This window comes from Polyodon spathula, chromosome 9 (genome assembly GCF_017654505.1).
Source record: "Polyodon spathula isolate WHYD16114869_AA chromosome 9, ASM1765450v1, whole genome shotgun sequence".
NCBI lineage: Eukaryota > Metazoa > Chordata > Actinopteri > Acipenseriformes > Polyodontidae > Polyodon > Polyodon spathula.
In genome coordinates, this window is record NC_054542.1 from 13,827,955 (window position 1) to 13,843,937 (window position 15,983).

The window sequence follows — 15,983 nt, forward strand, 5'->3', positions numbered from 1 at the left end:
TGGAGAACTAACCACAGATCTTCTGTGGATTTAGGCAGCCTCAGTTACTTCTCTCTCTTCATGTAATCCCAGACAGAATCGATGATGTTGAGATCAGGGCTCTGTGGGGGCCATACCATCACTTCCAGGACTCCGTGTTCTTCTTTATGCTGAAGATAGTTCTTAATGACTTTCGCTGTATGTTTGGGGTTGTTGTCATGCTGCCGAATAAATTTGGGGCCAATCAGATGCCTCCCTGATGGTATTGCATGACGGATAAGTATCTGCCTGTAATTCTCAGCATTGAGGAGACCATTAATTCTGACCAAATCCCCAACTCCATTTGCAGAAATGCAGCCCCAAATTTGGAAGGAACCTCCACCATGCTTCACCGTTGCCTGCAGACACTCGTGTACCGCTCTCCAGCCCTTCGTCGAACAAACTGCCTTCTGCTTTTTGGCCGCAAGTCTTTCATGAAGGCCACTTCTGACCAGACTTCTCCGGACAGTAGATGGGTGTACCAAGGTCCCACTGTTTTCTACCAATTCTGAGCTGATGGCATTGCTGGACATCTTCCGATTGAGAAGGGAAGTAAGCATGATGTGTCTTTCATCTGCTGCAGTAAGTTTCCTTGGCCGACCACTGCGTCTACAGTCCTCAGCGTTGTCCGTTTCTTTGTGCTTCTTCAAAAGAGCTTGGACAGCACATCTGGAAACCCCTGTCTGCCTTGAAATTTCTGCCTGGGAGAGACCTTGCTGATGCAGTATAACTACCTTGTGTCTTGTTGCTGTGCTCAGTCTTGCCATGGTGTATGACTTTTGACAGTAAACTGTCTTCAGCAACCTCACCTTGTTAGCTGAGTTTGGCTGTTCCTCACCCAGTTTTATTACTCCTACACAGCTGCTTCAGTTAATGATTGTGTTTCAACCTACATATTGAATTGATGATCATTAGCACCTGTTTGGTATAATTGTTTAATCATACACCTGACTATATGCCTATAAAATCCCAGACTTTGTGCAAGTGTACCTAGAAGAATTGATGCTGTTTTGAAGGCAAAGGGTGGTCACACCAAATATGGATTTGATTTAGATTTTTCTTCTGTTCACTCACTTTGCATTTAGTTAATTTAGAGAGAGAGAGAGCAAGTTTTTTCGTTTTAATGAAAGCTGTACGATAAAGAAATACTTACCATTCATGACTGACCCATCATCGTCGTCAAAAGCGTCAGTGTATTCAGTGCATTCCCCATTGCTGTTTTCCGGGCTGGAGATCGGCGTAGGTTCCATAAAATCCAAGATCCGTGGTGGGTTTATCGCTGGCCTGATGCTCAGTATTTCCGAGAGTTCTCGGACAAACTTGCAGGTTTTCACAACAGAGATAACACAAACATAAAGGAGATAGCTGCTTCTTTATGCAGTGCTCAAAGAGTATCATGGACATTTGCAGAGCTTTTTGAGATGTTACAGTAATAAAATAATGACTTGGATCACATTATTGAGGAGTTTGGTGATAAAACGATGATCGGGAGAGTATCTACGTCTATAAAAAGGTATGTGAAAAATACAGCGAACAAGGGGTGGGGCTTGGCTGGAGATGCAGGACTGTCCTTTTGCAATTCAATACCTTTTAAACCTGTTTTACTCTGGAAAAAAAAAAAAATTTAAAAAACGCGCGTGTGAAAATAAATTGGACCGGACGCGCCGGACAAGCGCTGAATAAATGGACCGCTAAGGGTTCATTTCTGCATCGTCCCAGGTGCTACCCCTTAAAACCGACATTGTTTGAACAATGTGGTTTGAGCTACGTCACCGCATTGACGTGTTATGGCCAGTCCAGGGCCTGCGTTGGGTTCACACATGCAGATAGGGCCGCCTTTTCATTTTTTAGAGCGTTAACACATGAGATTAGGTGGCGTTGGGCCGGCCTAAACCGCAAGTGTGAACGGGGTGCTAGATTTGCTGGAGACAGATACACTGTTACATATTTAAAAGATGTTCAATTCTTAAAATGCATGACTGATGGGAAACTGATTATTTTTCAGCAATCCCCTACACCAGAGTTATCTTTTGTGTGCAGAAACAGATTTTAGGCATGTCAAATAAAAAATAAAGTTTGGAACAACAACATTAAGTTTTAAAGTAATATGATCCACCCTCAGATTGTTTGCAAATGCTCCAGTGGGGAACTACGATGAAATAATGCGCTACAGATGAAACAGTATCTGGGGAAAAAACACAGTATGAGCTTTAATGCTGCAAAACTACTGCATCTGACACACAAGCACACCAGCATATACAACAGATAAAATGTACCTCCAAATTCTTTTCTAGGAGCTGCAGGACTCCTAGCTCCTTTACACACATACAAGTAGCAAAGAAAGTGAAAGCAAGCAGAATTCAAAGTTAATAGTTTTGTTGAGGCAGATTATTCAATTTTCATAGAGCTGACTCCACTGGTTTCATTAATCAAAAGTGAGGTGGCAGTAAAGATTTTTCACTTTTTCATTTTGATTTTTCATTTTGATTTAGTGAACATGAAAGAACACATGATATGGGGACATAACCTTTTTGAGTGCATTATAATATACACAAAATCAAGAAAATCCAACCCATTCAATGTATTGATGTATTCTCAAACTACAATGCTACATGCCGTTTCTTGCTGGGGACTGTTGTATCCCAGTTTCACAGGTAGGTAGATGCAACTAGGAGATGAGCAGTCAAGTGGCTTCTCTAATGCCATGCAAAACACATTTTCTAAATTATTTTGTGAAGTTAGAATTTGCTTCCAACTTCTTTCTGACTGCAGTTATGAAACAGTTTGGTTGTCCTTCAGACAAAAGGAGCAGGCATTAAGACATGGAAAAGAAAATGGACAACAGCTGGACAAAATGATGGAAATCAACACATTTCAGCTTCAGTCACTGTTTGAGTTATTTAATGACTACCCCCTCCTTTATTCCTTGCATATAAATAAACAGCATGACCATAATCATTTGTACTGCTGCATACCAAAACTTGCGTATATTCATTTGCACCCTTATAAAAGTTTAACACAGTAAATTTGTATGGCCTTTTGCAGTTTGTCATGCTTACCATACTAATACTACTGTATGCATTTCCCATGTTTTACCATATGTATGAGTGATTTAACTTGCTGGACTGCTTTACCATGATTTCACAGCAAACATTTATAAGGGTATACTAATACATATTATAAAACAATTCAGTATCATCAGCCAATCAGCTTCCAGCTCTAGCAGGCATTAATACACACTAGATGCCCGTGGGAACATCATCGCATCCATCGCATGTGAATCAAATTTAAAATGTAACGACTTTTTCATTTTGACTTGCTGTATTGAAAGCTTAGTTCACATCTGTTTTACAGCAAATACCTAAACAAACCCAATTGGTCTAAATTTGTTTTATTATCCACCAAAAGCAGGCAATCAATACTTTGCCCTGATGAGGCTAGGGCAGTTCAGTAATATTGCTCCATTCAGATTTCAGGCAATGTTCAGATAAACTTTAAAGCAGCTCCAGCAAGTAGACAAGTTATTTGTTTAATAACGTTTTTTTTTTTATCTCCAATTTTGTGTGCGATTCTGTCTTTATGAAAATGTTTGGGGCTATTTTCCTTAAACTTCTCTTAGTGGAAGGGTACCCGACAAATCATTACAAGTCTTTAAAGAAAATAATGAGAAAATCGTTTTCTGATAGAGGTAGTGCCCTCTCGCTGAAGGCTCTACCACAGTGGTTCTTAACCTTTACTGCAGCCTGCACCCCTTTGGTTCTCAAATATGTTCTTGCACTCCTTATCAAAAATTGTTGAAGTAGGTCAGTTCTTTAAACCTAAAATACTGTATATCATAAATACAGAATGAAAGTTTCACTACAATTAGCTTCAATTAGAGGTTTTCCTCAAGGACTTTTGTACTTTGCTCCATTCATTTTCCCTTCTATCCTGACAAATGCCCCAGTGCCTGCCGATGAGAAACATCCCCATAACATGATGTTGCCACCACCATGCTTCACAGTAGGGATGGTGTTCTTTGAGTGATGCACTGTGTTGGCTTTGCACCAAACATAACGCTTTGCATTTAGGCCAAAAAGTTCCATTTTAGTTTTGTCAGACCACAAAACTTTTTGCCACATGGTTACAGAATTTTTTTGCATACTTCAAATGGGATTCAAGGTGGGCTTTCTTGAGTAATGGCTTCCTTCTTGCCACACTACCATACAGGCCAGATATGTGGAGTGCTTGGAATATTGTTGTCACATGCACATTTTGACCAGTCGCCATTGGCCTCTTGGTAGCCTCTCTGATCAGTCTCCTTCTTGCTTGGTCATCCAGTTTGGAGGGGCAGCCTGATCTAGGTAGGGTCTTGGTGGTGCCATACACCTTCCACTTCTTAATAGTCGTATTGACTGTGCTAAGGGATATTCAGGTCCTTTGATATTTTCTTATACCCATCCCCTTGATCTGTGCCTTTCAACAACTTTGTCCTGGAGTTCTTTTGAAAGCATCTTGGTGCTCATGGTTGAGTCTTTGCTTTGAAATGCACTACCCAGCAGAGGGAACCTACAGGAACTACTGAATTTATCCTGAAATCATGTGAATCACTACAATTTAACACAGGTGCAGGCCACTTAACTTGGTGTGTGATTTTGAAGGCAATTGGTTACACCTGAATTTAGGATTGCTATTACAAGGGGGGTGGACACTTATCCAACCAAGGTATTTCAGTTTTTATTTTTAATTAATTTTCTACAAATTTCTAGAATATTTTTTTCACTTGGAACTTGGGGGTAGGATGTGTAGATAAATGAAAAAAAAACTATTATAATGCATTTTAATTCCAGGCTATAAGGCAACAAAAGGTGAACATTTTGAAAGGGGGAGCAGGCTTTCTATAGGTACTGCAGGCTTGATGAAACAAAGTAGTTGTATTTACGTGCCTATGCTTAATTTGTGTTTTCGATGATTTACCTTCTAAATAAATCTGGCACGTCTCGCAACCCCAGAAAGGGCATCTCGCACCCCCAGATTAAGAACCACTGCTCTACCATGTGGTAGTTCACCTTGACTTGGGATGCATAGCACCAGTCGTGTTCGACTACCACATGGTATAGCCTTCATCGATGGGCACCATCACTTAAATTTACACTAGATGTCCAAAGATAATACAGTCTAGCTGAAGACAGTTGTTTTTGCATCAGTAATATCCCTTTCACACAGATGAGTTATGATGGCTCATAACTGGCACTGATGCAGCATTTTGGTCTGTGTGAACTGCCTATACTGTCACAGAGCCGTCCTAATTTATGCTGTCTCTGAACCACCTTGCGAGGTGAACCGACTCAACTCCTGTGTGAAATGCTATGCCGGCACTGAAGTGCTATAGTGGGCGTGGATTGAAAGTCAACATCCCACGTGACTGCATACCAAACATGTTGGGCATTTTTGTCGTTGGTGTTAGACGCTTTCATTTTTTTCACATACAATGGCTGATCAAGAACGAGGTAGTAAGGTAATAAGCTAAGGAATTGTAAACTTTACAGGCTGAGGAGGTGAATTCACTAATAGAAAGGGCAGTGTGTGATGCTGTAATTTATGGGCGAATCGCCATTGCCATGAAAATGATCTGTTGATTGACAGGTTGGAAAGTTGTACTCACATGATCCCTTTGGCTGTGTGAAAGGGTTAAGATGGTATTATACTGGCATAGACTGCACAGTTTTGTGCTGTGTGAATGGATATTTTAAAGGATTTTTTAAATGTCTCAGACGGCTCAGCTGTGTGTGAAAGTGGCTTACGTTGCACAATATTAACCCTGCAGAAATAAGTAAGCCCCTCCTTGCTCGTACATTCTGAGCTGTCTAGAACCCTGTATTATATGTTGAAACAGTCAGAAAGTAGTATTTCAAAAGGCAATGCAGTCTTCTTGTCAAATTCCATACAACTACTGCAGTGCCATTTTCTTATACATTTAAAACATAAAATATATAATATAAAATGTAGAAGTTTCCACAGAAATACTTGATCCATTTTATTACTTCTGGTTTAATTTAATTAAAACAAATATTACAGCTGAGCAAACGTCACAGAATCCTGGCTGAGAAAATGTTTAGCCTAATAACTAGCTTTACAGTAGCAGGACCACCTAGCAAAGGTGTCTAACTATAACAGATACAACCCTGACTTGGTAGGAACGCAAACCCAACACTTATCAACGCTTACTTGCTAGGACAACACTCTTGGTTGTTTCTTCCAGGATCACTAAATTTGATAACATCATCTTTTTGCGATTTAAGAATTTCGGCAGTAGTTCCACTCGGTGTTGCGGTATTTGGTTATATTTAATAGCCAGGCTACATTAGTTTTGTTTTCTCTTTACCTGATGGAGGAGGTGGTCTCTGGGGGGGTGCGGGGCGTGCAGGTGGAGCCGTAGGGCGTGGGGGAGGGGGGCGTTTGGGCTCAAGTCCTTGAGATGATTCTCGCTGAAATTCCACTGGAGACCCTAACAAATGAACAACACGAACCATTATAAATATTTCATATTGCAAGAACACTCTTTCTAAACAAAAATTAGCATACACTTTGTAGTTATGACTTGGTACTGGCAATCAGGAAACAAGCAGTCGTTCTTTGTATGCTACAATTATGACTCCCAATCCAAACAAGGAAGTTATTATGACCATGCTACTATAAGGAGGTACTGTACCTTCAGGTGGACCGGCAGTCCGTGGAGGGGCACGACTTGGTCTGATAGGGAGGCTGGGAGGAGCCATGTCTGGCATTGTAGGGGAGGAGCAGGGGCTTGTCCATGGGGAAGAACCCGGTGAGGCACCAGGGCCTGCACTCGAGCCAGGCTGCAGGTGCTGAGGAAGTACCTCTTCTTCTTCAGCGTTGTAGTCATCCACGTCTCCTGTAATAAGAAAGGGTTTCATGAAGCAATTTTAACATTGCGTATGGCTTTGAAGGCATACTTTGTAGTAAGTTTCAGATTTGCCTGCTAGCCACTGTTCTTGTAGATTTGAATTCATCCCATAGACTCACAATAAAAGCCCCCAGACTCAGCTGGTTGTTTTGGTACTTTAACATTAGTATTATTGCACAAGCCTCTCAACAGCTCTAAAACTAGCCATTTCATTATGATGGAGCACTGTTTTGTTTGTGACTTTGCATTATTTACAAGCTAAACCATTATTTTGACACTCAGCAGTAACTACAGAAATGTAAAGCAGTAGTTCAGAGACAAAGAACAGATTTTAACCAGTAAAGAAAAACAAAACACTGATGTACAGCAGCAGAAAAAAACTGAATTACACAAAAATGAGTAGGGAGAGTATACTTTGGACAGGAAAGACCTAAATGTGTTGCAACTGGAGCATTAAACTGCAAATACACCGAATAAGAAACCTTTTACATTTGCTTCAAAATACATATTGTTGAAACATAAGATGGCAATATATTATGCTAAACTCTCCGAAGAGTCACTCATAGGCAAACAGAGTAGTGTCAAGAATGCTACAGTAAGTGTATTGTACATGTACTGGAACTGATTTTTAAAAAAGTGCTTTTAGGGTGGATAAAGCAGGGGTCTGGTGATTCTGCTTATAAAGAGTTCTGCTATGTGCTGCTAATGTACTTTGCAATTTTGTTTGGTGGTCGTAATATAATTGAATACTAAAATCAGGGAAGCACAATCTTTTGCCATTGTAGGCCCTAATTCAAAAAGACATATAGAATGGTGAAAAAAAAAAGCATTTCCTCTCTATCTGATATTTCAAAACCTAAAGTGATCAGGGCCGATGTAATATTTACATTATTTTCTGTTTAAAGTGTCTATAACGCATCGTCATTTAAAACAAGAGCCAATTATGCTTGGGTTTGTAGACATTTGGGAGGAAATACGATCCGTGCTTGGAAAATTGGTAAGTGCATCATTTTACAACAGTGAAGTGGGAGGACGGAGCGAGCTTCACCCAGTGCTGCCTCTATGATACAGGGGCTTTTTAACCTAAAAAATATTTTGTAGAAATGACTGCAGAACAGGATTAATAATATTTTCTTAATAGACTAATACATCACATTTTAAACACGACTTTAATAATTGTGTTTTGCTAGATAGTAACAAAACCCAGGACTGTAAAAGTGACACATCGGCATTTACCTGCAGTATGGACTTGCAGTACTGGCGGAACTGCTGTCCCTGTGACATGCCATCCTTGGTAGTCTGCCCACAGTGAGAGGTGAGTTTTTGGGAGGCTTGCTTGTACACTTAAAGAGTTGGCCTTTTAATTTAAAACAGACATCTAGCTGTCTTAATTGTTTTTCTTGGTAAAGAGTCATACATATACATACAAATATTATATATATATATATATATATATATATATATATATATATATATATATATATATATATATATATATATATATATATATATTGTGAGATAGCAGGGAGGGGGTTAAAATCCTTCCCTGCTAAAAACCTTGTGAGAATGCACATTTGGGTGTTATGGGGTTTAATTGTGTAATTGTTTTATTGTATAGTAATCCCCTGCACCTGGTGGTAATTGTAAATTAGAGCCAGGTGCAGGGTATTTGAGAGGCAGCCAGTCTGTTCCAGGCTGCTGCTGAGAGAAGAGCCCGACTGTGTGAGTGAGCAGTCGTATTGAGGTATTGTGTAAGGGTGTTTTTGAATGTTTGTGGCAGGTAAACGGTTTAGCCGTCCTGCGTGATAGTTAGGTTCCTGTTTATGTTTAGTGAGTGCTCCAAATAGGAGCTAGGTGTTTGTTTTGTGTTTATTTCATTTTGTGTTTATTAAAAGTGCGCGTGAGCGCTGTTTCAGTAGAATCCTGTGTGTTGGGTCGTGATTCGGAAGGGAGAAGAACCCGTGAGAGCCTGTGTGGCAAGCAAAAAGGTGACTATATATATATATATATATATATATATATATATATATATTATATATAATATATATATATATGACACACACACATGCACTTTAATTATAAAGGCTTAAAAATCAGTAGAGGGCATAACTCAAATCCAAGATGGACGTTTGGTAGAAAAAGTAGCTGAATTTGGTGCGTTAATTACAATTTACATGATTAAAACACATGTTTTTGGCATTTTGACTTCAGATATGTTTAAGTTAGCTAAAAACTAAATGTAATAGTCTATTTTGGATTGTGTTGGTTGAAATCTAAAATTTGGTTTCATCACCCCAGCTTTACAAGTAATCAAAAGCTTTAGGTGATAACTGAACAACAGAACTAACTCTCTAAAAACAAAAAGCACAACATACCCTCCATGTCATAGTCTGCAGCAACCTCTGCATCTTCTCCCAGGAGAGTGGAGCTAGCTGAGGCCGGTACTCCTACAGCGATTCTCTCCAGGTGCAGCTCTTCTTCTAAACTGGTAGTCCAGTCAGGGCTTTTCAAGGTAATGTTGATGGTTCTCCCAAGTATCTGCACAAACCAACATCTAAATTAAAATTTTTTGCATGTTGTGTTTAGTTTTAATGTGCAGTTAGGGATAAACAACTGTTTTTTTTAATTAAAGATGTCTGAAAGTGCTAAATAGTACCGTAGCAATAAACACCAATATCATCAGATAAACAACATATTCTTGTATCACTCATTTTGACACTGAAATTAACTAAACTTGTTATGTTATGATAAAAGTAATACTTACTTTGGTTCCACTTAAGCTTAGTGCTTCTAGTGCAGAACTGCCTTCTAAAAATGTCAACCACATTTTTTCATCTACAAACCTAAATGAAAACACAAACAAATGTATTTTTTTGAGAACAAAATGTAAATCCTGACTGTGTCCCTAGTATGAGTAAGCTCAATGAATTACTCTTACAGTAACTATCCATGACTTTCTATTAATCTTTTCCAAAAACTGCTATATTCTAGAACTTCTAGAAATCGAGAAGAAAAAACCCCTTTACACTACTTGAGTTTAAAACAGTTTATCAGGTTAGGATTTTAGTACTTTGCTGTTGCAACTAAAGGCTCAGTGCTGATGACATAAAACCCACTACCTGCTGGCTGGCTTAATTTTTATTCCTGAAGAAGAAAATCTTTCTTCCTTCCAGAAAAGAAACTACAGAAGAGTCAGTTTCAAAATCTTTATCACAAAATTGTCAGAAAAGGTGCATTATTTATTATATGGTTGCATTACTGAAAACAATAAATCATCAAAAAAAAAAAAAAAGTAACCTTTACCTTATAAGTATTACTTCACCATATGCAGCAAACTGTTGAAGGAGATGGTCAATTAAATCATCATCAAAGTAAAGCTCTTCGGGGGTAGAACCGCTTAGTGAAACCAATACAGTGCCATCTGGTGGTCCCTGCACTGCAAATACTTCTTTGTATACTCTTTGACGAGCCTCAGGGTCAACTTCAAGGACATCTACATCTATAACTGCAACCACTGGCCTGAAATCAAGCCAAAAGTGGTATCAAATACTGAAGTTATCAAAATGATTACAAAGTATATTGTTCATACTTATCTTTGGGTATGACTGAATTAACCTTACAACACCTTGTATAACTAAAAGCATTACATTCATTGTAGCCAGCAAAATAATTCCATACAACTAGCGAAATAGGGCATGTTGTTCTCCACAATAAAGGGTCATGCAATATGCAGTTCAGTTAACCTGTCCTGCATCTTCTGCATGGTAGAGGGAGTTCGACTAGAAACAGGTTGGTCACAGATTACTACTGAAACACAAAATGTTTCCCCAGCAAGTGCCACACGCTGAAGATCAGGTCACTATAGAAGGCCATATTCTAAAATGAAATACTACATTCTATAATTTGATCCAAGAGGAAATTAAACTAAACCAATGAAGTACAGTACAGTAGGTGTGGACCAATGGGCAGAAAGTTCAATGTTAAATTTTACAAATCCTGATCTTAATCAAAAACATACAAATAACCTCATATTTCAAATTGTTCGTAGCAAACAAGAAAATGTTCAACATACTGTCGCTTAATTTCAAGTTATTACCACCTACTACTGTACATGATTTCAACATGTGTGATTGTCGAAATCTAGATACAGTGATCTACTTGATTGGTGTTGCAGTTCACATCAGCTCTCTCTGTTTCTTGGGTTATCTGTTTGCAGATGCACTTCCTGGGTCATTTCACCTCGGAAGTTCTTGCCAGGGAGGAAGCCAGTGAGCGCCAGGGATAATCTCATAGATTTCTTTAACCTTGTGTTATACCAGATATCATGGTATCAAATGAAAATGCATGCTTGCTATAATGTGTTTCTTTAAAAACAGCACATTTGAGATAATGAATAGAAGTGCATGTTGAAGACATTTTATGGAACTATTTTGTTAGCTACAATTACTTTAAGTCTATTATACAATCTATAATAAATCCATCAAGTTTTACACTTTTCAAATGTTTTGGTCACAACATGTATTCTTTATAAAACTAACTTTGTGCTCATTCTGTTTATGTGCAAACAAAATTACCATACCTGTGATCAGATGTTTTTAATTCTGCTCTTCCATAATATAACAGGCTTCCAGGTGTCCATGTATAGCTTAACTTTTCTTCTTCATCAAAACTTGCATTGAGTAGATTCAAATCCTCAGCTGGTGAGATAGTAAAACAAAAATAGAGACACTTGACAGGAAGAAATATTGACCCACACAAACCGGGATCCTTTATGTTCATTCCTTATATTCAAGTTAAGAACGGATGCCCTACAGCATATTTACTTTTTGCTCAGTTTCGATTCGAAGAGCTTTTCTTACCAGATTTATCAAAAGGCCATTTTCTTCTTTTCCAAAGAATGCGGTCTGTCCATGCAGGAGTTCGGCACTTTTCACTTGTGTCGTAGTCGTCAGAGAAAAGGTCATATTTGTATGTTGGGGGGAAATCTATTTTGCCTTCCAGAAATCCTTTAAAAATCTGGAGAAAAGTATCAAATTAAGGTTTTAACAATGCTTTCCAAGAACTTCTGGTTTACTTTGTCCAAAAATTTCAATTATACACATTATCCTGTCAGCAGCAGATGCATTATAAAGAAAGCTGCTTTAAAATGTTTAGCTACATTAGTACAGAATATGATTGAAACACTACAAATATGAAATACAGCTCACGTGCTATAACTGTCGTTTCATCTCTGGCTCAAGTGTTTCACTTCTACTTGTATTCGTTTATAATGAGTAAGCACTGTTGCGGCAGTAGTCCTACAGGGATATACAATGTACAGCAGGCTACCTGCCCAGCATTCTTTTGATTAACCAGTTGGTCTCCTGTAGTAAGAGTATCCCAGTTCTGCTGGCGGATGAGCTCCTTCACCTCTTCATTCGGAAGGTCGATACGATAATTAAAATCTCCACACCAAAATATATAATCGTGGGAATACAGCAGCCTCCCCTGAACAGAAAAAAATAACAAATAAACACAGGTGCCTCCCAAATGGAAAGAGGTAGGCCTTTCATACAATATTACACAGTTCATTGATGTGGATATGTACCTCATTTTCACACATATTTCTAAGAGACGTTTATTGTAATGTGACTCGCTGCTATGTACAATGAAAATGCTTTCTGTTATTGTCAAAGCAATACAAACCATTGGAAAGCTCAGCTTCCGTGAAATTTCGTTGTAATCCTCATTCCTCTCTTTGACCTGAGACTGCCCAGCAGCAAAGTGTGAACACAGAAAGCAGATGCTGGTTGAATGGAACAACATGCGGATAGCTACAGCTCCCTTATTGCCAGTGGCTCCTCCCATACCTGTCTTTACAGTATCTACGGCAACATCCCTGAAACAGAAGATATACAAATAAAATAAAGTTACTAAGCATCCATCAACTTATTTTTCTGTCTGTTTAATGAAGATCACTAGGAAGATTACATATGGTTTTAAAACTTGTGCAAGTGGTATAGTGGGAAAAGATTCAGCCTAAATACCTTTGGCGAAATGTAAACAATTTGGCCCACATGTATTTTCAGAGTTCAGAGAAGGCTAAGAAAACTGTGGTAGAATGTATTAAAGTGACTGAAAAAGTTATATTTTAGTGTAAAACAGAATTTGATTGTCCCGGTGACAAAACATGTTAAAAATATTCATGTTTTCCTGATTATTGGTGGTTGTTATTATCACTAGGACAGACCTGCAAACACCAGCGGATGCACTGACCTGATATATGGAGCGTGTTGGGGTCTGATAAAGACAAACAGACAAACGCCCACAAGCTGCTCGGAGGCCAGCAGCACATACTTGTTGTCCCTGGAAATAGTCTTCTGCAATTCAGCTGCCCAGAGCTTCTGGTTGGTAGTGCTGAAAAACATTGATTTATTAAATACTGTTTAAAAGAATGAACCACTCAGTGAGAACACCCAACAAACTAGAATACTACAGCAGCCTGTCTAATTGTCTGATCACATGGATCTTTTCCTGCCTTTTAAAGATTACAAATAAAATAAATATATAAAAAGGGCTATAAACAATTGATCTAAGCAGAGATATTATTAACACCTGTCTTCATAATTAACACCCAATTTAAATAATCTAAATAGTTGGTTTTACACGCTGCTGATGTCAAAGTGTTAACGTTGCCCAGTGATTTAAACAAACACAGTGGAATTATCACTGTCATTGGGCTGAGTTAACCTCCCAGATTACAATTCAAATGATCATCTCAGCACAGTGGAGGGCTATTAACAGTAATATCCTATTGCTTAACTATGGTACCTAAATGAGAAAAGTTTGCCATTTTTATAAGACTTCAATGGCATCTTATGTTGCTTAAAACATTCACTGATCCCAACAAACAACATTAAAAAGGGGAACATTTGCTTACCTTGCATTGACAATATTGCCTGCATTCAGCTCCACCATTTCTTCAAAACCAATAGCAAATATGTCAATGGGCTCTTTTTGTGCATCTTAAAAAACAAAAACAATACGTTAACAACAACATTTATTACATACAATATCTTTTCTTTAAACATTACAAATCAGTTCTCGTTAGCCTGTCAAAACTTAAATCACAGAACAAGTAAAACTAAATAAACTGTTTAGTACCTACAGTACAACCATGGTTTGGAGGTTTCACCTGCAAATTAGCTCTCTCCTATTTAATCACGTGTGAATAGCTTCTGTAGCTCTGGGACTTGTTATATTTCGTAGAGATTATAATATGGATTATAATAAACGCACTCCTTTTTACCTTGAAAATCCGGAACGCCTGCTATTTTTGGTGCATCCAGTAACCAGTCAGTGAGGGTCTGGTTCCTAAAAGCAATGCTTCGGAACTGCTTCCCTCCATTCACGTTCCACGTGCCTACACAGACCCGAATGCGCTTGGGCTTTGTGTACTTATTATAATTCTGGCACATACCACGGAGGACTCTTGGTGATGCTGTTGGGAACAATAAGGTTGTTTTTTTTTTATGTGAACACCAAAGCTGACTTGTAAAATAGAAACTAAACTAAATGCCACATGAAAGCCAGTATGTGATGTCTTAAACAAAATGCTGATAAATGATACATGTGTAAACCATGATACAAACCACCTTGTGAAATACAGTGGTTTTAACTACAGAGAAAGGAAAGGCTGGGCACATTTAAAACATCCATTTACTATACCTGATTGCAAGGTTAGTTCTGATACTACAGCCGCAGCACAGGGGAAGAAGGACAAGAATAGTTAGTCAGAGAAGATATAATTTTTTTTATAATTGACAGTTGAAACAATAAATGGAAACTATTTGTTTTCTATTTCCTTTGAAAAACATTAAAAAATATATTTTAGTATGTGGGTGCTGCATAGGATACCAAAAGAATTGCCAATTGTCCAATGCAACCCTCACAGATGAAAATATATCAGGCACAGCAAGAAACACATACATTGAATACATGTTCAGAACTTTACTTCTGATTATGCATGTGTCACACCATAAGATTTAAACTATTTAAATATGTGTAGCTGCTTGTTATAATTTATCTTAATTCTTAAACTTGATTTAAAAGGTGTTTTTGTGTATCACATTGGGCAGACTTTTTGAGTAGCCCTACAGTATGGAATAACTCATATACAGTACTATCACGCTTCAGACCCCAAGCTAATAATCTGATATATCCGCAATGATGAACTATATGGGCTTGGTAACACTTATTGGGACCATTACGGGTGTATTTAGTTTTTCTGTGCTCATTTTAACTGTGCTGTTGCACATATTGCTTATGGGTATACTGTTCTTACAAAAAACAAAACAAAACAATATTATGAAGTTTCAAGGTGTTGGTGTGTTTTGACTCATAAATTGGACACTTTTTCAGTGCATGGTTTATAAACTGGCCTACAGAAGTCCAAAAGGAGAGCTAATTGTATATTACTGTAATAACAACATGTTAATCATGACAACATGTTAAAAGTATATTTTAAAAAATGTATTATGTGGGACTGGTGTCCTATTCCAAATTCAGTAACTATCTGTTAAATTTCTTGCAAACACAACATATAAATATATGCTTACATTCAATTGTGTCTCTTAACTCCAAAATCTAAAGAAACTGTAATATCCCCCCCCCCCCACCATGGGTAAATTACTGGGCTAAATAAAAGTTATAGAATGGGACCGTGAAACAGGGCTGCATGGTCTGAAGCATTTGAGTACTAAAATAAATGTGCTCTGCGCTGGTACAGTCGAATTTAGCAAGGCAAGAGTACTGTTAGACTTTACCTGTTTAGCATAGTAAAATATATATAGCGCTTCTGTTTTTCAGGTTTTATTAATTGTATTTTTCGGTGTTTATTTTTAGCTATTTTCAAGTTTTATGCAAATCGTTTTTTTTTCGGGGCTTTCATTTTTGATATACTGTATGAAATTAGTGTTTTTGGTTACTTTCCAAAATCTTGAGCGTTTTTTTTCTGTCAAAATACTTATATTAATTAGTAACTCGACAGTACTTGCACACTTAAGTTGTACCTTCTTTC

The 15,983-nt window shown here is 38.0% G+C and overlaps 1 protein-coding gene across 10 annotated transcripts in view; it reads right to left on the reverse strand.

The window, feature by feature from the left end:
* The window catches only part of LOC121320416 (synaptojanin-1-like), an 83,667-nt gene that overhangs the window by 17,794 nt on the left and 49,890 nt on the right, over positions 1-15,983 (reverse strand). For 5 of the 10 annotated variants that reach the window (XM_041258721.1, XM_041258724.1, XM_041258720.1 and 2 more), the window contains exons 13-26: positions 14,633-14,656; positions 14,214-14,405; positions 13,845-13,929; positions 13,181-13,321; positions 12,611-12,803; positions 12,254-12,412; positions 11,785-11,941; positions 11,505-11,622; positions 10,229-10,444; positions 9,690-9,768; positions 9,301-9,463; positions 6,710-6,913; positions 6,383-6,505; positions 2,295-2,333 (exon numbers count right to left, since the gene is read on the reverse strand). In XM_041258721.1, the coding sequence (XP_041114655.1) occupies positions 2,295-2,333; positions 6,383-6,505; positions 6,710-6,913; positions 9,301-9,463; positions 9,690-9,768; positions 10,229-10,444; positions 11,505-11,622; positions 11,785-11,941; positions 12,254-12,412; positions 12,611-12,803; positions 13,181-13,321; positions 13,845-13,929; positions 14,214-14,405; positions 14,633-14,656 (1,893 nt within the window). The remainder of the gene's footprint in view (positions 1-2,294; positions 2,334-6,382; positions 6,506-6,709; positions 6,914-9,300; positions 9,464-9,689; positions 9,769-10,228; positions 10,445-11,504; positions 11,623-11,784; positions 11,942-12,253; positions 12,413-12,610; positions 12,804-13,180; positions 13,322-13,844; positions 13,930-14,213; positions 14,406-14,632; positions 14,657-15,983) is intronic. The other 5 variants (XM_041258727.1, XM_041258725.1, XM_041258726.1 and 2 more) reach the window with 2 other exon arrangements.